This window comes from Myripristis murdjan, chromosome 7 (assembly GCF_902150065.1).
Source record: "Myripristis murdjan chromosome 7, fMyrMur1.1, whole genome shotgun sequence".
NCBI classification, from domain to species: Eukaryota; Metazoa; Chordata; class Actinopteri; order Holocentriformes; family Holocentridae; genus Myripristis; species Myripristis murdjan.
Window position 1 is genome coordinate 20,572,157 of NC_043986.1, and position 24,085 is coordinate 20,596,241.

The following is a 24,085-nucleotide window of genomic DNA, read 5'->3' on the forward strand; positions in this document are numbered from 1 at the left end:
CATGGGTTACTGGAAGAAACAAGGGATACAAAATACATCTATATGCAGTGGAGGAGCGAGGGGGGGAGCATGCAGGAGCGGAAAAAATGAGCAAAGGCTAATAATATCCCATCTCGGCGCGTAATATTCCGTGAAAAAATATACAATATCGGAGAGATGTGAGAGCGCAGGAGAAATACTGGAGCTAATACACCCGATGAGGCTGAAGCGTCGTCGTTCAAGCAACCCTATAGGCCTACAGTATATAACTCTCTCTCTCTCTCTCTCTCTCTCTCTCTCTCTCTCTCTCTCTCTCTCTCTCTCTCTCTCTCTCTCTCTCTCTCTCTGTTTAAAGGAGGGGAGGGTGGGCTTAATTGGCACAACTTTTAATCGACGCCGTTTTCAATTGCTAGGCTTATTGTTTAACGCAGTTTTATTTTTAGCCGCTGACATTTCTCCCTCCTCTAGTTTTTTTCCTTTTTTTGCGTATCGGTGCGTTTCGGTTGATTCATGTGTCAGTGGGTGTAGAGGACGGAGAACTCAGATAAGTCACCTTGTTATATGCAGAACACAGTTTATCCATCCTAAAACCTTAAATTGCTTTGTGCTAGATTGTAACATGTCATAAATTAGTTTAAATAAAAATGGCTTTATGGATTTTTATGTTAAGCTGTTCATCACGGACTGGATGTCATGGTTCACTCGCCTCTTCGTTTACTAAGACAGCACAAATAAACGAGCAGTAATTTTAGTAATTATAGGAAGTGTAACAGACCGCTTTTGAAAAGTTTGTCCACCTACATAGGAAATCGAAGTCCTCCCTGATCAAGGGGAAAGTTTACGCTTTTATCTTAAATTTATACAATTAAAGTTATGTAACTAGAGGAAACTGGGAGTCATTGGAACATGGACTTAGTTGTAATAGCACCTGTTCCACCAATCACGGATAAGTACACTATACTGACAAAAGTAATGAGCCACACCTCTTAATCATGAATTCAGGTGGTTCCTTTAGTGCCATTGCTACAGGTGTGTAAAATCAAGCAGCTAGCCATGCAGTCTGCCCTTACTGACATTTGTGAAAGAATGGCTCATTCTAAAGAGCTGAGTGAATTCCAGTGTGGTACTGTAATAGTAATGTAATAGGATGTCAACACTGCAACAAGTCAGTTGGTGAAATTTCTTCTCTCCTAGATATTCAAGCATTTAGGAGCCACAGCAACTCAGCCACCAAGTGGCAGACCACGTAAAGTTACAGAGCTGGGTCGCTGAGTGCTGAGGGACATAGTGCGTAAAAGCGGCCAATGCTCTGCTGACTCAATACCTCCTGCCATACCTCCTCTGGCATTAACATCAGCACAAAAACTGTGCACCAGGAGCTTCATGGCCAAGCAGCCACATGCAAGCCTTATATCACCAAGCACAATGCCAAGTGTCAGATGGAGTGGTGTAATGCACGCCTCTACTGGACTCTGGACGGGTGGAAACATGTTCTATGGAATGACCAATCTTCTCTGTCTGGTGGTCTGATGGATGAGTCTGGGTTTGGTGAATGCCAGGAGAATGTTCCCTGCCTGACTGCATTGTGCCAACTGTAAAGTTTGGTGGAGGAGGGATAATGCTATAGGCTTGTTTTTTCCATATTAATGACCATGGATTTAGAATGGGATGTCATGCAAGCTCCTGTAGGTGTAATATGTAGGTGGTCCAATACTTTTATCCATATAGTGTACGAGTCATGTGATGTGTTAGATGAGTCATGTGAGCACTGTTACACTCATCTCTTGAAAGCTCATGTCTGTCATGACTTTAGCTACAGGTTTTACAAACAAAAATAAATAAATAAATGAATAAAGACTTATAGGTAAGAAGGTAACCTGCTCTTTCTGGTCTAAGTCTATATTTTGATTAACACTGAGAATGCTGACATTGAAATGACTGAGCATATGAGATTAAGCAGGGATGGGGATAGTTGTAACATTTTTATTATTATTTTTTATTGTTATTTCACTCTCTCTCTCTCTCTCTCTCTCTCTCTCTCTCTCTCTCACACACACACACACACACACACACACACACACACCAGTTTTGCCCTATTTTCTGAGATATGAAACATGAAAAGTGTCAAAAGTTACACATGTTGAGACAAAATGTGTTCCTGATCTGCCCTAAATAAGCCAGCACACCATGACTTTACCACTGTATTAACACACACAGAGAGAAAGAGACAGTATGAAATCCTGAGGTCTTTCCATATTTGCACACCTCTACTGTAATTATTTGTGCAGGTTTGGCACTCAGCTAAAGAGGCTTAAGCAGCAGCCCAGAACAACTAACAGTGCTAACCAGCTGCAGGCGACAGTGGGGCTGCTGCAGGGCACAACATGGCTGTAATGCAGTCAGCTGAGCACTGAGCAAACATGCTTATTTACTTTACCCTGTTCAACATTTCTGTGGCTTCCCCAAAACTTCACATCAGACTTTAGCTCAGCTCAGTGGGAGTGACATTCATAGACTTTCCCATGTAGTGTTTTGGTCACAACAAATGAATAACAACAATTTAAGGAAAAATCAACCCAAATTTATCACAGGATTAAAAATTTATATAGCAAACATGAGTAAAAACTGAACTTTCAAATGCCAGGTAAGGTATCTTAATCTTAGTAAAGGTAATCTTAATAAAGATTTTTGTTTTTGTTTGTTTTTACACCTTGATTATAATGCTGAAATTCAATTACAGCATCTCCCATAAATTGTATAGGGATTCAACAGGGATCTATTTTAGGTTCTCTTCTTTTCTTACTTTATACAGGTCAAAATTAACTTTTTACCCAGTTCTTGTGTTCACTTCAGCTGATATCTTAACATGATTTGTCTATATATCTTTATTATATCCTTAACCCTTGTCACCCTGTCACCTGTCCCCTGTCACCCTGTAGTGACCGCATAGCGGTCACTACAGTGGACAGCTGCTGTTTAAAAGTCATTTTCTCCTAAATGCAATGGTTTCTATGGTGGAATTGCATATCAGCTGTTAGAATGCTCTTTGCTGCTCCCCCCATTGAGGTTTATGCAGAGACTGTCAGTTCTTGTTGCTGAAAACATATTAGAGTCAATATCAATATAGGGTACCATTTGGTGTCCCAGGCAGAAATCACTCACTTTTCATGAAAAATTTGCAAAATAACAAAACTCTGATGGTTTATTATAAATGGCCAAACATTTAAACACACATTGGTACAGAGATACATCTTTAAAAGGGTGTTTTTCATATTTAAAAAAATTTTCTATGATTAGATGCATGTGATTTTGCCATGTCCCAAACTCCTCTCTACTAACTTCACTGAGTGAAATAAGTAGATAAATGATATACAGTGTACAAATCTTTTACATGCTCTTGTTGCTCTCATCAAGTACTTGAATAAAATGAGTCAATTGGATCATTTATGGTCTAATGTAATAATAATAATAAACGTTTTGCATGTGTCCCTGGATTTGCTGTCCACCCTGTCATTAGGTGGTAACTGCCACTAAAAGAAACCCCCTGCTGTAATCAGTGACATCACTACCACTGCTTTGTCTTTTACAAATGGAGTGAAGAATAGCTCATGCAGAGAGAGTACATATCAATATTTATATTTTGACATTTTCATCATTTTACGATTGAACTTGAATGTGTTCAATCTTAATGTGTCCACCCTGTCATTGCAAAATATGAATCTATATAAATGCTTTTCAGAAATTCAAAATATGTTTGTTAAAGTATACACAGTCACCTTCCTAACTGATACATGTTGCTAGCTAATGGCCCAACATGTGCTCATTAAATGCAAACTTCAGCCAGAAACGTCCACCCTGTCATTGTCCACCCCGTCATCAAGTCTAGTTTTATAACAGTTTTATAAGTTTTTCAGTGTTCCAGAAGTCAAGTGGAGGACAAAACATATGCAGAGAAAGGAACCATTTGAAAGGATACCTATGTTTATACTTTTTGTGGTAGGCCTACATTTAGGGACCAAGGGTTTTTGTTTTGTTTATATCAATCTTGTTTTTTCGTCTAGTTGAAGGTTTTATTTATTTATTTTTGCTGTTGTTGAGTGTCATTTCCAAATGTAGCCTACCTGTGCACAATTCAAAATACAGTAGGTGAAAAAAGTCATGTTTTGACAAAAAACGTTTGTTGACAAAACCATAACATTGTCCACCCCGTCATGTCATTGTCCACCCCGTCATGTTCATGTTTTATGTGAATAAATAATTATTTTCACAAGTTATCAAAACCTTTTGTGTGATTTTTGCTCTGAAGAGATTAGGGCCAAACAGTATTATTTCAAAGTTTGACCAGATACCTTTATTTATAGAGTTTATTCAGAAAAGAAAGTACAACTTTCACAGATTTTACATATACAAACATATTTTTCCATAATTTCTGTATTTTTGAGAGATGTTTTCCAGAAACTAAAATATATTCCTGAACGAGGGACCAAATACCTTTCTGAAAATGTACATTTTGTAATCAATATGATTAGAACATATTTACTCTATTTAGAAATTGTCCCATGACAGGGTGGACACATTTTGCAATTCACTTGTACTTTCTATTCTTGCAGTCAATTTATAAAAGGTGCAGGAGCTTGACCAACATGCATTTCTAACAGCTTAAGGTCTACTTTATACAATGGATATGGAGTTCAGTGGAAAATCTCATCTTTTTTTTTGTGTCATTGGGAAGTCTCAATGGCACTCTATACTGATATTGACTCATTAATGCCCTAAGAAGAGTAAAAACACATAAGAAAAAAATCTTGACTCAGGCTTTCATAATTCATGCATCAAAGGGTTAAATTATAATAAGTTGACTCTTGACCTAACCATAAGCCTACATCTATTAAACTTAATATGTGGTGGAAGATTGAAGGCTGTACTCTTGTAGTATGTGGGCTAGATATGGTAAATAAAGTATAAACAAAAACAAAAACAAAATACATAAATGTTGCTTTTTAACTGGCAAACTGCAGTTATATCTTGGCATGCAGCATAAACACATCAACCATTTTTTTTTTTATCAATCTAAATGCAAATCAAAAGTTGCAAATTTGAACTTATTACAAAGTAATCCTGAGAAAAAGGAAACTATCATAAGCTGTGTGTGCAGTAATTAAAGTGAGGAAAAGTTAACGTGTGGAAGAATCAGCTTTCACAGTGAAAAGGTTTATTGTTTAAAGCAGGACAGATACAGCCCTGCTAATTTTTTTCTATTTATCACTGGCTGTCAGTGATGGCTTGTGATACATAAATTAATGTAAGCTACAGGCATACTTTTGGTTACTGTTAGTCTGATGGATAGTGTTGGACTATGTTCTCCTGTCACCCCAGTCTTTTATCTTTATGGATGTACACCTGCTACACCATGTCTCCTTTGTTGTTTGATGTAACCTTTTGCACTCATGTATCAAGCTTTGTGGCCTTCTCTGCAGCACTAATCTGTGTGGACTGGCTGGAATTTATTATTATAATGCCCGAAAAAGTGGAAGAAAAGAAACACACTATTTTATTTCATGAAATAGATCTATTAGTGTTATACTATGAGAATAAGAGTTACCTGTAGCCATTCACTGATAAATTTTTCTGTGTGGCCCATGAACTCCAAGTGAATCTCCAATTTGGTCCACTTGCTGAAGTTGAGTAGCCCTGGCCTAAAGCTGCCAGGCTATTATCAGTCACTGAGCTTTGTGCTTTCCACAATATAACCTGTTAATTTCTGTCTGCTGATGCTGAACCACGGAAAAAAAAAAAAAAAAAGAGTTTGTGAGAAGTTGCATAGTAACTGTCATAATTCGGTGGTCTCCTATCGTTTATTGCTTTCACACACACAGCTCAGCATCATGACTAATCCTGATAAGGCTGGGACATATTCATAAATTCATGAATCCACAATGATGGATGTAGGCTTATATCTCGATGTCAGTAGTGATAGATTTGTTATCTATCTTTTTATATTGGTGTGTATTACTATTTAATTAAACTAAATTGTAATAAAAATGGAAAGCACTAATTAAAACCCAAGTGTGCCAAATCCCTGGTGGAGTAACCTGCAGGAAATAGGACATCTTGAGTAGGTCTGTCATAGTAATGGACAATTTAATCAGTGATGTGATTTACATAAAGAAGTGAAGTATGGACCGTAGTTGGTGATCATCAAATCCACAATAAAAACAAACAAACAAACAATTTCATTTTCACTAAATAATTCATCTCATATATAACAGAATTAATGTGAGCCTGAACCATTGGGTAAACTTCAGCAAATTAAAATGCGGTTGAGCTGACTTAAGGTGGATTTACCTTCATCTACATCTATTTTCTTATTGCTGGGAAGACTTTACCCGGGTTGAAGTTCAGTGCTGGTCCTGATTCTGGGCCTGATGCAGGCTCAGCTTCACCTCTAGAGGGAGTGCCGAGTTACTAAAAGTGGGAATGAGAGTGGAGAGAGCGACGGCGCGCCTGAGGAGAGACAGGTGTCAAGTGACCACAGTCAGCCAGGATGAAACCGGAACTGAGACCTCTCTGACTTCATAATAAAACGGTACAACGTTAGAAATATTTCATTAATGCATGCTGGAATGTGGAAGAGGGCAAAACTCATTTTCAGTACCTTTTATTAACATAATAGAGTTTACCAACTTTTTAGACCAACATACATCTTTATGATTTGAAGCAAAATTTAATGAATAATAAACGAAATAAAGATTATATATCACGATGGATGTTTGACTCACGATGGGTCAAATTAGTGGTTGTTTACTTAAAGTTTGCCTGCCTTTGTGCTTCCAAAGTATACAAGTATAGGTGAGGCTAAAGAATTATATATGATTATAAACACAGAAAGACATGGATGCTCATATTTTGTGGTAAACTCGTTTTTTTTTTTTTTTTTGTTTTTTTTTTATTTCTATGCAGGATTATGTTTATACACTACTATTAATAGACATGTGTACTGTGGAAAAGACATTTGAGGGTGAAAAAAAAAGATCTTTACGAATTCTTTCTTTTCATATTGTGCGTCGCGCAAAAACGTTGCAGGCAACAAGGGTCTTAATTTGAAAGCTGAACCGGAAGTGCTCTACTATGCATGCAGGCTGGCTTGACAGTGGTGCTTGGAGCCGAGAGGGTCAGGGGGAGGAGAGGCAAGGGAGTGGAGCGAGAAGACGACAGGAGATCCACAGGGTGACCAATTTAACCGGATCATCCTTGGATAGGCTACAAATGGTCCTCCACCCTGGCCGCTCCAGACGACAACGACACGAAATCGGATTGTCTCCTGCAGTCTTGTCGGGAAATAGAGAAAGATGATCACGGTGAGTCCGTCTCTCAGACTGTACTGCTGCACACTGCAGGCCGACATATATAATATATGTTCTCCTGTCACACATCCGTTGGAAATGCTGTTGCACAGAACTGTTGGAGGCCTGTGCCACTTTTATGTTTAGACACAATTTCTGCTGGGGTGACTGATGCAGCTGGCAAGAATATTTTAGGCCCCGTGCCTTTCGTTGCTTCTTAAAGGTGGCAGAGGATACAGTCAGTACATGTTTTTCACTGGCGGCCAATAACAACATATCTGTCTGAAGAAGGATGAGCTGCATCATATCAGTGCGTTTATCATTGATTTATTTATTTATTTATTTGCACATTACAGCTGGTAAACCTGAAGGCTGGTAATAAGGACAGCTCCTTGTATCCCGCACATTGCTTGCAGGTCGCATCTGATACTCGTCAAAAAAAAAAAAAAAAAAAAAAAAAAAAAAAGATTCACAAGCAAACTCACATCATTTCATTTTTTTAAAATGACACAGCTTCAAATGTAAAAATCCTTATTTATCCTTATCAAAATACGCACGCTGGTGATATAAATTAGGGGAGGTGTGCTTTTCGCGGTTACACCATCCACTGACTGGTGCTGTGGAATGTGCAATAGTAATAATATGTTTATATCTGTGTTTATTCACTCAAGAGGCATTTTTGCCAGTGCATTATGAGCTTGTGGCCTATTTCTTTGCTCCCGGTTGAAGGACATTTATAGGAATAATTGCTGCAAGTGGCATGTTGTGTCCTAAGTTGGGCTGCCGGACGCAACGAAATGGTTTTATGGTCCCTGCTATGGTTGTCACATAGGCCATAGTGTTATGTAACAAGAAGCCTACGCTGTTTGAATGCGGGCCCTCACACGGCCTGTGCATGGGGATTTTTACACTGTATCGCAAACACCATCCATACATAATCAACACAGGCCGCCGTGCAAATGTCCCGACGTGTCACATACCTTTGATTTCCCTGCCTGCTTGATCTATTTTCGCATCTGTATCATCTGGATGGTAACTGAGCCATAAGACGCGTTCCCTCGCACAGCCTCGGACAGATCTGATTAAGTAGAACAAGCCTACAATGAATGCCTTATGCTCAGTGTTTTGTGGCTGGAACGCCAGTGTGCTGCTGTCCGGTTGAAAATGTCCCCTAGGAATATAGTCAGCACCCCCCCTCTCCTTCCCTTCCCTGTCCAAGCGATAGTGGAGGAAACCAGTGAGTACAGCCAAGCACCATGCAAACACAGCAGACGACTGGCAACACCTCGACGTTTGCGAATGGGTACACTGGTCGACCTTGTGCAGGGGAGTGAGGGACGCAGAGCCGGGGGAGGGAAGGGGGGAGGCACGTTTCTGTGGGTGAGCCGGAGGGTGGTGTGTGTCTCGTGTGTGTGTGTGTGTGTGTGTGTGTGTGTGTGTGTGTGTGTGTGTGTGTGTGTGTGTGTGTGTGTGTGTGTGTGTGTGTGTGTGTGTGTGGTGGTAGAGAGAGACAGGGTTGGAGTGTATGTATGTATGTATGTATGTGTGTGTGTGTGTGTGTGTGTGTGTGTGTGTGTGTGTGTGTGAGGGGGGGTCTCCTTGAATCTTGTCGATCCACTGCCAGGGCTTCGACTGGACGGATACGTGCCAGAGAAGGCGCAAGATAGCGAGGAAATGCTATTTTTGCCTCAACAACACAGCGTGCCTTCCCGGTGTGAACGCAGGTCGTGGAGGCGACGGCAGCAACAGCCTGCGCTGCGTTTGCGTGTCTGTCAGTGCTGTGTGGAGCTCAGGGCATTCAGAGGCCCGATAAGATCAGCTGCTCAGTGGTGGAACAGATACACATACTACACACAGTGGTAAAACTATGTGAACCAAATTGTATCACTTTATATAGCCTAAAACCACAAGTTTCAACATGACTATTATGAGAATCCTCTAGTATGATGTGATTTAGGAAGTCAGAAATACTATATTGAGCACTACATCCCAAACTGCACTAGTACTTAGGAAGCATTATAGACATATTATGGGAAATTTTCATTAGGGCACACTATAATAACTATGACTGCAGTGTGGCCTTATAAGGGCTCTTCACATGTGAGTTTTATGCAGCAGGGCAAGATGGATTACATGTCTAGGACATAAATTCATAGCAGGACCTCGAACGTTATCATGTGAAAAGTGAAATGGCCCAGAGCTGTCATGCTGTACCCACCATTTTATTTAGTGCATTAGTCTTGACAATGTCCTGCAGTACAGTGGCATACATCTGCTTTATTTATCACTGATTTTAAACAACAGCACAAGGTATCTTTCCCTTATCATCTGCTGAATTTACTCTAAATTGCTGTATAATTGTGCATGTCTGCATCCAGAGGTTTTTAAACTTTACAGGCTGGGATTCAAACTGACTAAATTTCTGTTTGCCCTGCGACCCAGGCTCACTAAAACACATTACTCACGCTGTCATATGGATACCCTCCAGAATCAAGTCTGCAATCTATTTTGGGCCTGACCCCCATAGTTTAAGAACGGCTGGTCGCGCACTGACCAGTGTTTAATCCGTGATTATGTCTGAGGTTTTAGACATGAGAAGAAATTTCAAGTGTGTCTGGTTATCCAGGAAATGTGTCCCTGCACTGTCAACGCCAACAAGATTTATGGCCACTTGGCTGACAATGAGACGTGATGTATTTTATTTCCAGTCGGATTTAGGATGAAGGTCCGCTTTTGCCAGCAGTCTATTGTAAGAGCTAACGTAAATATGAGTCAGGACTTGTGGGCCTGTTCATTGTTGCGTTAGCATCAGCAAGAGACTGACAGCGACTGCGGAAGAGATCAGCATTAGTTTCTCAATCTGATTTTGCCTGATCTAGCCACTGCTTAATTTTGATCCCCTTAATACCGTGACACTGTTGCAGATCTGTTTGCACACATGCTGTTCCTGTTCATATCTACTGTGTGTATTTTGTTCTCTAGACCCAGCAGAAGCCGTGGAGATAGACCTGGCAGCGGGGACTGGTCTTCTCATTAACCTTGGTCTTTGATCACTGGCTCTGGCACGAACATCTGGGGTTGTGCGGAGTGTCTGGCGCTCCTTTTGACCCGATCCAGCCGCTCCCACCTACGCCCCTGCAGAGTGGCCTCTAAAACCCCCTCACTTCTTCAAACTTTTGTCCACTGGGATAAATGAGTGAACCGGCTAGAAAGGAAAGGGCTGGGACATGTACCAGAACCCCAACAGGTAAATGATCAGCTACAGGTGGTTAGAGGATAAAATGGTCATCTTAGGTCCCACTGGATTGTATCCGTATTGTACCTGTGATTACCACGTTTTACTTGTTTCTGTGCTGAACACCCTCTGCCCTCCCTGTTCATACAGAATGTCCTGGTTCAGTGGTTTCCTAGTCGCCAGAGTGGACGACCGCAAGACTGCGTGGGGCGAGCGCAATGGCAAGAAGTCCAAACGGAAGGGAGGTTCATCTCTCTGCAACCCGCGTTACATGAGCTGCCTGCGGGACCCAGATGCTATGGAGCCCCCTTCTGGAGCCCCCCTCCATCAGCATCACCGCGGAGGGGTGGCTGGGGCCGTGGGAGGCGGGGGCAACTTTGGCGTCCGTTGCGGCTGGCAGGAGGACCACTACGGCAAAAGGGGAGGGACCACCGGGGAGGGGGTGGGGCTGAAATCGGTTGACTTGGGCTTTGAGGATGGGGACCTGAAAGGGAGAAAAGGGGGGTGTAATGGAGGGAGTGGTGACATGGGCGACGAGGGTCCCAACGGTGCAGCGGGGGTGACAGCTGCAGACTGCTGGCTCAGGGTGGTGCGGGTGTTCCAGTCTAAAAAATTTCAGTCCCGTAAACTGGAGCGCCTGTACCAGCGTTACTTCTTTAGGCTGAACCAGAGCTCCTTGACCATGCTAATGGGGGTGCTGGTGATCGTGTGCGGCATCATGCTGACCTTCCACTGTGTCCACGCCCCCCCGCACGTGGCCTACTCCTCAGCCCTATCAGTGGCCATGGCCCTCTTCATGGCTCTCATGGTAGTGTGCAACCGCAATGGCTTCCACCAGGACTACATGTGGATTGTCAGCTACCTGGTGATCGGGGTCTTGGTGTCGGTACAGGTGTTCGGGGTGCTGATGGTGGCCCCACGGAGTGCCTCTGAAGGCATCTGGTGGTCCGTCTTCTTCATCTACATCATCTACACGCTGCTGCCTGTGAGGATGAGAGCGGCGGTGCTGAGTGGAGCTGTGCTGTCCATCATACACCTGGTCACCACCTGGCAGATCAACCAAGAGGACAAGTTCCTCTGGAAACAGGTAAGAGAAGCTGGACATGCGGCCGTTTTCCTGTTCGCTTTGCTCACCATGTTTTACCAAAAGTTACACTGATGGAAACTGGTCTGATGAATATATATATACAAAGATATCTGGCTCATTTGGTTTCCCTTTTTTTTTTTTTTTTACTCAGGCTGTATGTGGACATTTTGTCCTACAAAGTTTCTATGACTCATCATGTTTTCATGTTTTTGAAAGTCTACCAAATAGGCATTTAAAATTGCTATGTTAAGACGTAATGATAGGCATTAGGACCCTCAAAAATTGTATGTTTTTAATGCAGTTGTCATTGAAAATTTTGAATTTGACAGATACATGTCTGGTTGTATTTAAACTGGCATGACTTTGGAATATGAACTTGCATCACTACAGTCGGGGCAGTGTATGTCGCTGTGTGTTTTGTCACCGTACTGCATGTGTGTTTTTATCTGTCAGTGTAGAGGCTGTAGTGTACATTGGGGCGGCGTATGGGGCTCGCTGTACAGCATGTTGTTTGTGCGTCACGCCAAGGACCTAGGGGCTAGCTGAAGGTCAGTGGGCTGAATGAACCGCCTCGGCTGGACGGCTGTATGTGTGTGTGTGTGTGTGTGTGTGTGTGTGTGTGTGTGTGTGCGTGCGTGCGTTGTGTGACAGAGGGAGAATACCATGATTATATAAAGCAGTATCACTCAGGTCTCTGTGCTCTCGCACAAGGGACGCTTTGTACTTTTCTCCAAGGGTGGGGTGATGGGGGGGTGAGAGGTTGGTGTGTGTGGGGGTGCAGTATGGTGGCTGGTTGCATTCTGTACCACCATAACTGTTGGTATCTACTGAGTTATGGAGGAAGAAAAATGATGGGAAGTCCATTATACGAAAACAATAGAGGAATGTTTGGTTGACTTAATGCTCAGTCACCAGTTCAGTGGTCTTCATTCAGTAATCACATCAGGCAAGGTCTATCAAGAGAGATTGGTTTGAATTTACAATTTATTTACTATTAAACCCCAAATAGGTCACTTCTCTATTATGATCTTTATTTGTTATAAATCCATTACATGGTGAGTTCTGTTCCTGTTCTGACAGTGTGGTGGGAGCGCAGCAACCAGCGTATGTTATCATGCATGATATACCGGAGTGCAATCCATCACACACTCAAACGTTGTTTGCCATTGTTAAGTGAATGAATGTCATGAGATACTGCAGCCTCGCGGTGCTATGTATTTCTAAGGTCTTTTGCACACAGTGTGACACAGTAATCCTGTGTCATCAATCACTGCTTCACGCTTGTGTGCAAGTATTTCCTCTTTCTCCAATAACTCATTAACCTCGCCGGGTTTCTGTTGGTGTCGATGGTTACAGATAATGATGAAGTTGTGTATGGACAGTGACACAGGGCTGTAATTAGGATGCAGATCCTCTCGCCTGACTATCTTTTCATTGCCGGCCTCTCTTTGCTGGCACTGCAGATTTGAAAGGTGAATTGAAAAAAGCGTCTGTGAATCCAGGTGGCTCGCGAGGTTACGATCCCGCAGTGGCGCGATCACAAACCTAAAATCTGGTTTCTCTCATGCATCTGTTCTCTATCATCGGGTAGAGAACACAAGTGTTATGTTGATTACTCAAAAAGTATGATTTCCTGTTGGTCACAGGCAAAGAATCCAAAACCAGGAAGACTTCAAAAGCTGATTTTACTTACTATGGCGGCTTGCATGGCGTCCCAGGCTGCAGAACCTCCTCAGCTTTACTGAGGCTAAACTTGCAGCTAACTGAGTGACCTGCCTCATAGCCACAGGGTCAGAGATCAGGGGTCAATGTCGGGGTATCCCTAATTACCAGACCTGACTCAGCAGCACTGTGTGGATCTCAAAGGCACTGACAGCTACATAGGAGATTCTTTTAAGCTCTAAATGCGTTCACATTGTCCAGCACTGGGCTTTTCAAACTTTGCCAACTCAAATTTTCATTTCAAGTGATTTTGCCGGCAGGCCCCTGATATGAAAAGACATTTTGGTTAGTGTTAAGTATCAAATTGTTTAAATGTCATACGTGAATACTGAGAAATTGATTGAAAATAGCGAGATTAAAACATGTTGAAATAGTCACTCATATTTTTTCATATCATAACAATTTCTAGTGAAATTAATTGCAGTGTAATAATTAAACTATTCCCTATTTTGCTGAGGGCCCCTGGAGACGCCTCAAGGCTCCCTGGACCCCACTTTGAAAACCATTTATCCAGTCTGATGTCAGTTTTTTTTTTTTTTTTTTTTTTTTTTTTTTTGGCAGAATTGACACTCACATATACAACATGGCATCCAAATTTACATTATACACATAATATAGAGATATAGAGTACATAATATAAATGCAAAACTTTGAATGTGACTACTGTATATATTTGCACAAAAATGAATGTGAACAAATACACATAAGATGTAATGCAAGGTTATTATTATTGTTATTATTATGGATTATTTATTTCTTTTAATTATTGATTTGTTTTAAGCAGTTAGTCCTGCTGCCGTACCAGAGTAAGCGGACCCCCTTTCGCCAGGATTATGACATCTTGATGATGTCTTTCCGCTATTTGACAAGTATTACATGTAAGGCTCTCAAAATAAATGCTGCTTCATCCCTTCAGACCTTTCAAAAACATATGCAGTCCATCTGGGAGTGGTATTGCTCTTGGCACAGGTTGGTAGCGTGATGCTGTTTTTACAGCTGTTGAAAGGAGGACGGCCGAGTGTCTGTTCTTCGCTTTACTTGGAGCATTTTCTCATCCACACATACGCCGGCAGTGGCAGCAGGACTGACACAAGCAGCGGTGTTGAAGCTGCAGCGGTGATGTGCAGTGGAGGTAACCTGTCCTGTTACACATGTTAGACATTTGATGGGAGCTTCACTCAGTCAGCCAACAGCCCACTGTTACTCCTCCTTTGTTTTTCTGCCTCTCTGTGCCTGTGCAATCTTCAGACTCCTCAGCTGAAATCAATTAGCCGTAGCCACATATACACATGCACGTATGTATGCACACACACACACACACCCCAGAACACACACTAAGGCACACACGCAACTCCACAAACACACGCGATCCCCTGCTCTCTGCTGGTTGACGCCTTCCCTCACACTGTAACTGTACGCGTCTGTCAGAGGTGCTGCTATTTGTTTTTCTCAGGAAAGGAATCACCAGACCATTGTCCTGTTTGCATGTGGGTGTACATTGGCGTGTGTTCCTGTGTGGATGTGGGCGTGTGTATGTGTGTTTAGGGTTAAAGGCAGGATGAGTAGGATTTGTCATTTGCGGTTTGTAAACACAACATTCGAAGTTGGCTCCACCTCCCTGGCTAAGCGAACCGCCAGCGTTGAGTTTTTTTTTTGTGTCGTCGGACAGCGACGGAATAAACGGCGTCATCATCCAAGGAAACACCTCGCCGCTCTTCATCCTCATCCTCTCCTTCAGTGCTCGCCAGAAGGTGAAAGCCAACAACAGATCCACTCTCGTTGTGGAGCGAGCTTTGTCCGCTTTTTCCTTTCTTCCATAATCCACGGTTTGCGTCTGTGTTTTCCACAGCCTCCTATTGGATGTCGTGCCATTGATCTGGCACTGTTTGCTGTTATTGGCTGGAAGCTACACACACACACACACACTGCCAAAAGGCCGATGCCCAGTAGAGTCCCGAGCTCAGCAAACAAGGAAACCCAGGCAGATGGCACGGTCGCGGCAGATACACACACCAACACACACTTCTAGTGGCTCAGAAGTGATGATAGAGAGGGATCATTTTTGTATGAATCTATACTTTTTTTTTTGAAAATCCTACTCATTCTGCCTTTAAATTAGAAAAATGCCACTATGTTTGATGGCAGTCCAGACATTACCCATCCCACTGTCCACAGGCACTTATTAACGACCTGTTTGTTCACATTTTCGCCAAGTTGTCAGATCTCAAACACCTGACTTTCACCAAACTCCTTAAATCAATACAACGTGATATATTACTGATAGGAAGAACTGCAGATACTAACATTACAGTACAACCAAAAATAAACTACCTCTTTTCAGTGAACCTGGCACAACCACACACATCCTGGTTTAAACCTCCGGACTCATTATTAACCAAATTCCACTGGGAAAATCATTAAACTTTCCACTTTACAAAAACACAAAAACCAAAGAGGCCTTGAAGCATCACAATTTTACAATTATCTCCTTGCCAGTCAATTGCAAATTATATTGAAATTAATGCACCCCATAGAACAATATGGGTTTTGGATCGAAATGGAACAACAACAATGTCAGGAAATAGATATCTCAACTCTCCTATTTATTAATACATCCATTAAATGGCATTTTTTGTTTTTTGTTTTTTTTTTGTTGTTGTTGTTTTTACCGCCAGTGCCCCACCTCTGACAGCTTGGTGGAAGGCTCACACAACCCCAAACCTAACACAAATAATTTGCAAATACACACCAATCTGGAATAACCCAGAATGCTTTGCTTAATAGCACTCCAGTGATTTTTTTTTTCTGCAGGGGAGCACAAGGGTGTTACACAGCGATGTAATACAAAAATTCACCGTCCTCGCTTTTGAAGAAATGGCCCAGGAGTGCAGCGTAGGTCATGAATCATTCCTTCAGTGCTCACATCTTAAACCTGTTATTTCCTCAGAGGTCAACCTGAAACAAAACAACGTCCAGCCAGCCACCACGGCTAAACAAATTATTAAGATCAGCAACCCCCCCCCACCCAAAAAAACAAACAGTATTTAAATTGTATAAATTAATCACCTACATAGATTTGACACCATCACTTCCAGATAGAGACTTGTCTATCAAAACCATCATGGAAACCATGGGAAAAATAGGAAAAAAAAATCTGATCTCATTATAGAAAACATATCAATGTAAAGAATAACCACCTCTGTGAACAATAAAATGCAACTTTTCAAAATAACATGAGAGCCAATCACCACCACACACATGCTTCATAACTGCATTCATTTAGTCTTCACACCACTCTCTCAATACACCTAATTACAACAGAACACATAGTACTAGGACTAATTCATAATAAAAGAGAATAAACTACACCTGTGCTTATCTAATTATCATTATTTAGTCATTATTTAATTTGTCATTGTGTGCTGCTCTCCATTATGCCCTGTTGCAGTTCAAAGTTCAGTTCTTGTTATGGCTGAATATTTGATTTTGTTCACTTGCTTATTCATGTATGTTTGTATGCATTTATTTAATTGTATTTCTATTTGCTTGTTTGTTTACGTAGTTTGTTTTAGTGCACTGTCTATTTACTCGGTAAAATAATTAGCTATTTGTTCCTTTATTCACATCCAGGATAATTATCACCACTAATGATCTCGTGTTGCCTGTATGATTATGTCCCTGCAAATCTGTATCCTAATCCTTTGTATTTTACCTTCAGCCGTGGATTATGACTCTCACCCAGTTAACTGTGCCACCTGCATGTGCTAACCCATAAATTGGCATAACAAACACACACACACACACACACACACACGCATGCACAAAAGGGAAAACACTCATACATACACATGTATATATATGTCTATATATCTCTATATATCTATATATATCTATATATGTGTCTATATATCTATATCTATCTTTATCTATATAGATATAGATATAGACATAGACATACGTATATATAGATATAGATATAGATATATATATGTACGCATTCACACATACACACACATCCATCCACACTCCATGCACATGTAGTCTGTCTGTGTTTGTGTGTGTGTGTGTGTGTGTGTGTGTGTGTGTGTGGTGTGCCCTGGGCCCTGGCTTTGCAGTAGATGTTCCATTGGTCTATACTCATACAGCGCAGAGGCAGTCAGGTCATATAATCCCACCTAATGACTAAACAAATTTGACTGGAAGACGTAGGCATGACACCGTACACAGAGCCCAAGGTTGGGAGTAAGACGAAACACTCATACGTAAAGAAACTTGTTGACAATAATAAAAACTGCAGAAGTACCCCGCTGACCCCTCCAGACTTCCTCCCAACCTCCCAGCACCTCTCACCAGTGTTTCCTGGTCAAATAAATATTGCTTCATTTATTTTTGACGTGTCCATTCTCACTCTGTCCTCTGTATTACCTCTCTCTTCACAAATAAATAAATCTCACACACAAAAAAGAATAGTACACTAGTAGAGTCTCAGGACCCCTCATTCAGGATAAATCAGTAGGACATAACCTTGCATGTGTGATAGAACATTTGCTAATCTATTTTTTTGGCTTTACTTCTGCAACAATGTCCAACTGTTGATTTTTTATTCACCCCACAGGCGTTATGGTATTGGCCGCTGACAATGGCTAATATTGTTGTATGGATGTTGTTGACACAAGTGTTGTGAGAGGTCAAAGACTGGGTCCTAAAAATACCCAGCCCTTGGCGTTTCTGCTAACTGTTGCGTCACAGGGAACAGTCTTATCAGAGTCTGCGTCAGAACAACAGGCAGCTCGCTCTGTCCCCCTTTCTCTGCATACACACTGGATCCCATTTTCACATGCACTCAAACACAAACACAAACACACACATATGCCTTCAAACACACACACACACACACACACACACACGCAGTACAGAGGCCACTCACATATTCAGAGGCACCAAGTCTAACACATTTTATCCATTTTTTTCCCCCATTTTACTTAATGACTTGGGACTAAATGCATGATGGGATACATCTTTGATCCCCCAACTGCAGCAGAGATGGTGGCTTAAGCCCTAAAATCCCATTAGACAAGACAGACTGCACATCCCGCCTCGCCACACACTCTGGGTCAGGGGTCAGTCCAAATGTTTCGCTGACCTCCTTGTCAAGCTCCCGCTAAGCGTTTAAAGTGTGTTTTATATTCATTAGATAAGATAAGCGAATGGAGTGTAAATAAGTATGCGCGTCGTTTATACACGGGCCTTTCGTCAAACTTTCCAAGAGGTCGGTTACTCAAGCCTCAGACTTCCAGCATGTGATACAGAGAATAAATACATTCAAATCAGAGTATCAGCTGTATCAGCTGCTGCACAAAGCTCTCAGAGCAGCTGCCGGCGCTGGGATAGTAACCTTGTATGCATCAGGCACTTGATGGGAGACAGCATCCCAGTGGAGGAAGTGTCAGCCCGTGAGAGCACCTGTTTGGCGCTGCAGCTATAGAATAAGACACCCTGTACAAGGAAGGTGGAGGCAGCGGCGAAGTGGTGTGATCGGAGGAGAATCCGATATTCTCCCCACGCAGTCCTTCCACTGCCTCCCTGATAAATAATTTGTGTGTTTAACGCGGCAGCAGCATTTTAACGAGGATACCTGTCACATGTACACTTGGCTCGCAACCGGGATGGCTGCTCACTGATGGGATCCCATTCACACAAACACAGAAACACACACACACACAAGGGGAACACACCGCAGCTTACTGTAAGGATCCAGATGGGTTTGAATGAGCAATGGATGCAAGTCTTTTTTTTTTTTTTTTTTTTTTTTTTTTAACAAGATAATCACCTCAACCATCCTGTGAATGCAGATGCAATCAAATATTTGCATAATTGTCTGTATTAATGCATTTCACATCGTATTTGTGATGCTGGTAATTGTCTATATTTACTTTAATGCAGTCCACAAGGTGTGCAACCAACCCCCCCCCCCCCCCCACCCCACCCCCCCACCCCGTGCACATTCGCCCGACCCCCCACCAATCTGTGGCCCCAATAAGAGCATCGGGAAGGAATTATAGGTTTAGCATCACTTCTGAGAATGATGGGGAAAAAAACAGCACTGCTAACCAATCAAGTGTCTCCCTCAGAGCTTTTGTTCAGTCGGTCCAGTGGTTGCCACGGAAACAACTACGACTCAAGCAGTCAAGACCCAGTTCAGGCAGCTGGTATACAGTTTGGTTACTGTTGCATCATGTAGAGGCAGAAACCAGGTCAAAATTGATTCCCCCTGTTTACTTTTTTTTCTGAGAATCAGATTTTGGAGGATACCCGGGGCGTGTGTGTGCTTTCGAGACATCCTGCTCATTGGCTGCTGGACCGGGCTCCTGTATTGTTTTCTTCCCCCCTGCTGTTGAAATGGGACAGTCCATAATTAAACATGGCGATGACACAGGAGAGGTCATTTGAGTGGAGGTGGTGGGCGGGAGGGTGGGGTGGGGGTTGCAGGAGGGAGGGATGCACAGGATGTTGTTTGCTAGTTGTCTGGTTCAGGGAAGCTTATCTCTGGTCAGCTCGCTGTGACGCTGCATGTTTGTGGTCCTTCTGCAGTGGAAATGGTGTAAGATGTGTTTTCAGGCCTTGAGGCCCCCGTGGAATACGATTTATGTTTTGTTAAGCGCGGTGCCTGCCTGGAATAATTGACCCGATGACCTCATCTGCTTTGAACATTTTGGTTTCTAATTCTGGCTTACATAATAAATGTGATCACTAATTACATCTACCACACATCTTTCCAATGTGGCTCCTATGATAGACCACAGCGAATAACACAAAATCTATCAGCTATCAGCAGCGTATGAAGATTAGTGTCCTTGCAGGGGTCCCGTATTCCAGAAAACTTTAATAGTTGCACCCTCGCTAGAAAAATCACATCCCGTTGGTTGCGAGTGCGAAGGGGTCTGGTGTGTTTTTCAGTGTGAAGTTGGCGCCCCTATAACCTGACCCTGCCCGTATTTACGCTAATGTGACTAAGGAATTAGATCACTGTGCTTTACATGACGAGGCTGTGCATTATTCATGTAGAGGCGTATGATCTTGTTATATCAGTGTGAAACGTCTGTAAAATATTCAAAACTGTTTTTAAAGAAGCTAAACATTGAAGGAGGCTGAAACATGAAATTATTATTAGAAACCTGTGTGTGATCAGTCAGGCTTTTATGTAGACGAGGAAAAAAGAGGTTTTACACTCATCCAAAAACATTTTATCACAATATATCTGATGGTGAAATGCATTTTGTTCTTGAGAGCTTGTTGGTAACAATTCTTGCTTAAATACACAAAGATGTGTTAATTCTTCCATGGGTTTCAAGACATCAGCTATCAGTGGTGTCTGTATGCTGCACTGTCTAATGTCTGAGGCTGAGTTACTGCATGGTTTAGGTGTGTCTTAGGCGCTGTTTCAACCTTTCAGTAAATTCTCACACTTAAAAAAAAGTCTGTGTTGGCAATGCAACATATTTCCATATTTTGATCTACTATTCAAGCCTAACTCATCTCTAAATAACACACAATCAGCATGTTAACCCCAAAGCAGGTGGCCTCTTGAAAAGAAGTGTCTACGGGATCAGTTTAAATTTATGTTTTTTATCGATTTTCTACTGGAAAAGGACAAAAAAGTGAAACAGTAGCCTACCGAGTGAGTGACAGGAAAAGTAATGTCACATTTTATCAGCATGTGGTGCTGGACGTGTCTGTAAAAGAATAGAAGGACATTCTCGGTAAGAAAAAAAGAGAGAATACACCTATCCAAAAGACTTAAACAGGATGCCAACAATGCAACAAACTTCCCTTCTCCAATGCTCAGCTGACATAATGTGCATGTAAATATGTATGTATAGAATCCGCACATCATTTATGTAAATCATGCCATTGCAAGTGCGAGATTTGTAATTCTCTTTAATGGAAACCCCTTGGAAGTTGAGAAAAACGGTGCTTGAATAATGTTGGAAAATCCAAATTGTTTGTAATGGACTTCCTGAGTTATGAAGTAAGTTAAAATAACTGGAGCAAAATGATTATCTTTTGTGGCATTTTTTTTTTTTTTTTTTTTATTGAAGTGACGCTGGTGCCTGATGACAGACTTTGGGAACTAAGAATACCTCAATGCAGTTTGATTGATGTTGTCCTGGAAATGTCCTGGACAATAACTCCCTTGAAAAGAGACAAAATGCTGAGGCCCTGCTGTTGTTCTTCACAAGTTACTGAATTTTGTTTGCAGAAATGACAAGACTATGCAGGTGCTCGTGCTCCAAAGTTTTTTTTTTTTTTATTCCTGCACAACTTGCAAGATAAACATTTTTTTTATCTGCAGTCCTTCCAGAATAGGGCAGAGTCTCAGAGAGCTACAGTAGCCTGCCGGTCTGCGCTCACCTCCAGACTCTGTGTAGACCACCCGGCCGAGAGAGAGAGAGAGAGAGGCGAACGGGCAGGCGTGGCTTGACTCTTTATCTGTCGATGTGGTTCTGGTCATTTCAGATAAGGCCAGGGCGAGCTGTGTGTAGACATGAAGCTCAGGCTGAGTACACAAAGCCAGCAGCTGCCTGGCACCGCACACATACACACCAGCTCTCTCACAAAGGGCAAGTGACACAGAGCGGGAGACTGGAAGGGGACGAGAGAGAGAGAGAGAGAGAGAGAGAGAGAGAGGGAAGGAAGGGGGGGGTTAATGAAACAAAAGAATTTGGAAATAAATAACTGACACTCAAGGCAAAGATAAGCGGACGACCTACGAGAGAGACACTTATGTTTTTGTCACGAGGAAAGCTCTGTCGCTGCGTTTGTGGTGAGCGGAGTGTGTTTTATAGAGCCTGATCTAACACAGATGCTCTAAGGGGTTCCAGATGCTTCTCAAAGGCCAAAGCGCTCCGACTCCACTCTCCCTGGCCCCATTTCATCAACAATATCCCATCAGTCATTGCTCCCACTGGGAAAATGGCTTATAAATTCAGCATGTTCCTCCCCACACTGCTTCCTGTACAGTACTGTCCGGCGAAATGATTTTTTTTTCCTAGTCAGCGTTAAATGTCTCAGTGCATGTATTGAAACGACCTTTGCGGTGCATGGTAGAGCTGGATTCTTTCGGATGTGCGGTGCAATGAGGTTTAAAGCCTCTGTTTGATGTAGGAGAATATGTTCTGATTGTAGGGGAATGGTCCAGCCCAGGACTCCTATCGCCTCCCCTCCTCCTCCTCCTCCTCCTGCTGTTTCCCCAGGCTGCACCCGCTCTGAACCTCAGTGGGGGACGGCCGGTCTTTGGAGGGAGGCTGTGGAATGTGGGTGCTAGCTGCTAAGTGAAAGCTGCACTGCCATCGCTGACACAGTCGCAGTCTCTGTGAGTGTGAGTCCCGGGCCGACGTTCACCAGAACCTTTTCCCTAAACCGAGGGTCAGAAGGCAGCACGTAAAGAGAGAGTGAGAGAGAGATACACACACCCTCTTCAGCAGCATCAAGTTAATATGTCCTGTATGTGTATGAAAAACATTGTCATCATCATCATCCTCATCTATGTTTAAGACCTGAGGTGTGTGTGATGTCTCCTAGCTTCAGTGCACCCCTTAACAGAAGCATTAACATAAACAGTGCAATGTTTTTAAGATTTAAAAAAAAAAAAAAAAAAAAAATCATATTGTACAGCAACATCACATAGACACTTACATTGAGTGAAATATTCAAATCCAAGATGCCATCGCTTTGTGGCTGTAACATTACATGAGATAGAAAATATCTACATTTTTTGCGTCATTTCATACATGTTTCCCTGTAATTCAGCAGGACATTTTTGGTACCTTTGGAAACATTTTGTTATCTCCACTAGAGTGTAAAATAAAGTAGTAGTAGTTAGTAGTAGTTAGGATTTGTTAATCGTTCATATCAAAATAAAGAGTCGAGTTTCTAAGCAATAAAACACATCCTTGGCTGTTTCACTAGACCCAGGGGTTTGGATTTTGTAAGCTGGTGAAACGGGTGGAATCTGCATCTGTCATTGTGCATCTGCTGACTTTGTTTCTCCATTTTCCCTGCTGTTTTGTTTTTCCCAGTTTTTGCCTTTGCACAAGAGCTTTGCAAGTGCCTGTGTGACTCTGCACTAAAGTCTGCACACTCTCTCTGACTCTACAACTCTGGAAAATGAACATGTCATACTATAGCAGAGCCATGTTGTTGTTTTTTCCTCTGACTTCTGAACCGAGCGGTTGACTGATTGGGCATTATGGATGAAAAATACGTCAAAGGCAAAATAAATAAGATTTTTTTTTTTGTTGCAGTTTGCAGTATGTTATTGTTTAAACGTGGTAACTAAATGGATTTAAAGTGAAAATGAGACTTTATGCTGCATTTCAAAAAGCCTTTGCATACACATTTCCTGTTTTGGAAAAGTTGTTGGTCTGCAAGTTCAGTATTCATTTTAGTCGTTTTGTTTTTCTGCATTCCAAACATTTCATTCTCACAATTGACGGCCGTTCACAAAGGGTCAGAGTAGATGAGGCTCTACAATAGTGATACCAGGTGTGAGGGGAAATGTTAAGGCCCTCCGTGACATGCTAGTTTAGCACATGTGCTGCATGCACGCACACATGGGCACAGACACTATCCTGTGATCAGCATGTCGGTGTTGGATATCGGCTGAGTATTGTTAAGTGGGATGGAGAGCAGGATGGGGGAGGTCGCCTACTGTTGTGT

The 24,085-nt window shown here is 42.2% G+C and overlaps 1 protein-coding gene across 1 annotated transcript in view; it reads left to right on the forward strand.

Moving 5' to 3' along the window:
- The first annotated feature begins 7,156 nt into the window (after positions 1–7,156).
- The window catches only part of LOC115361536 (adenylate cyclase type 6), a 33,477-nt gene continuing 16,548 nt past the window's right edge, over positions 7,157–24,085 (forward strand). The window contains exons 1-3 of the mRNA XM_030054947.1: positions 7,157–7,337; positions 10,305–10,569; positions 10,708–11,644. Coding sequence (XP_029910807.1) covers positions 10,550–10,569; positions 10,708–11,644 — 957 coding nt within the window. The 5' untranslated portion in view covers positions 7,157–7,337; positions 10,305–10,549. The remainder of the gene's footprint in view (positions 7,338–10,304; positions 10,570–10,707; positions 11,645–24,085) is intronic.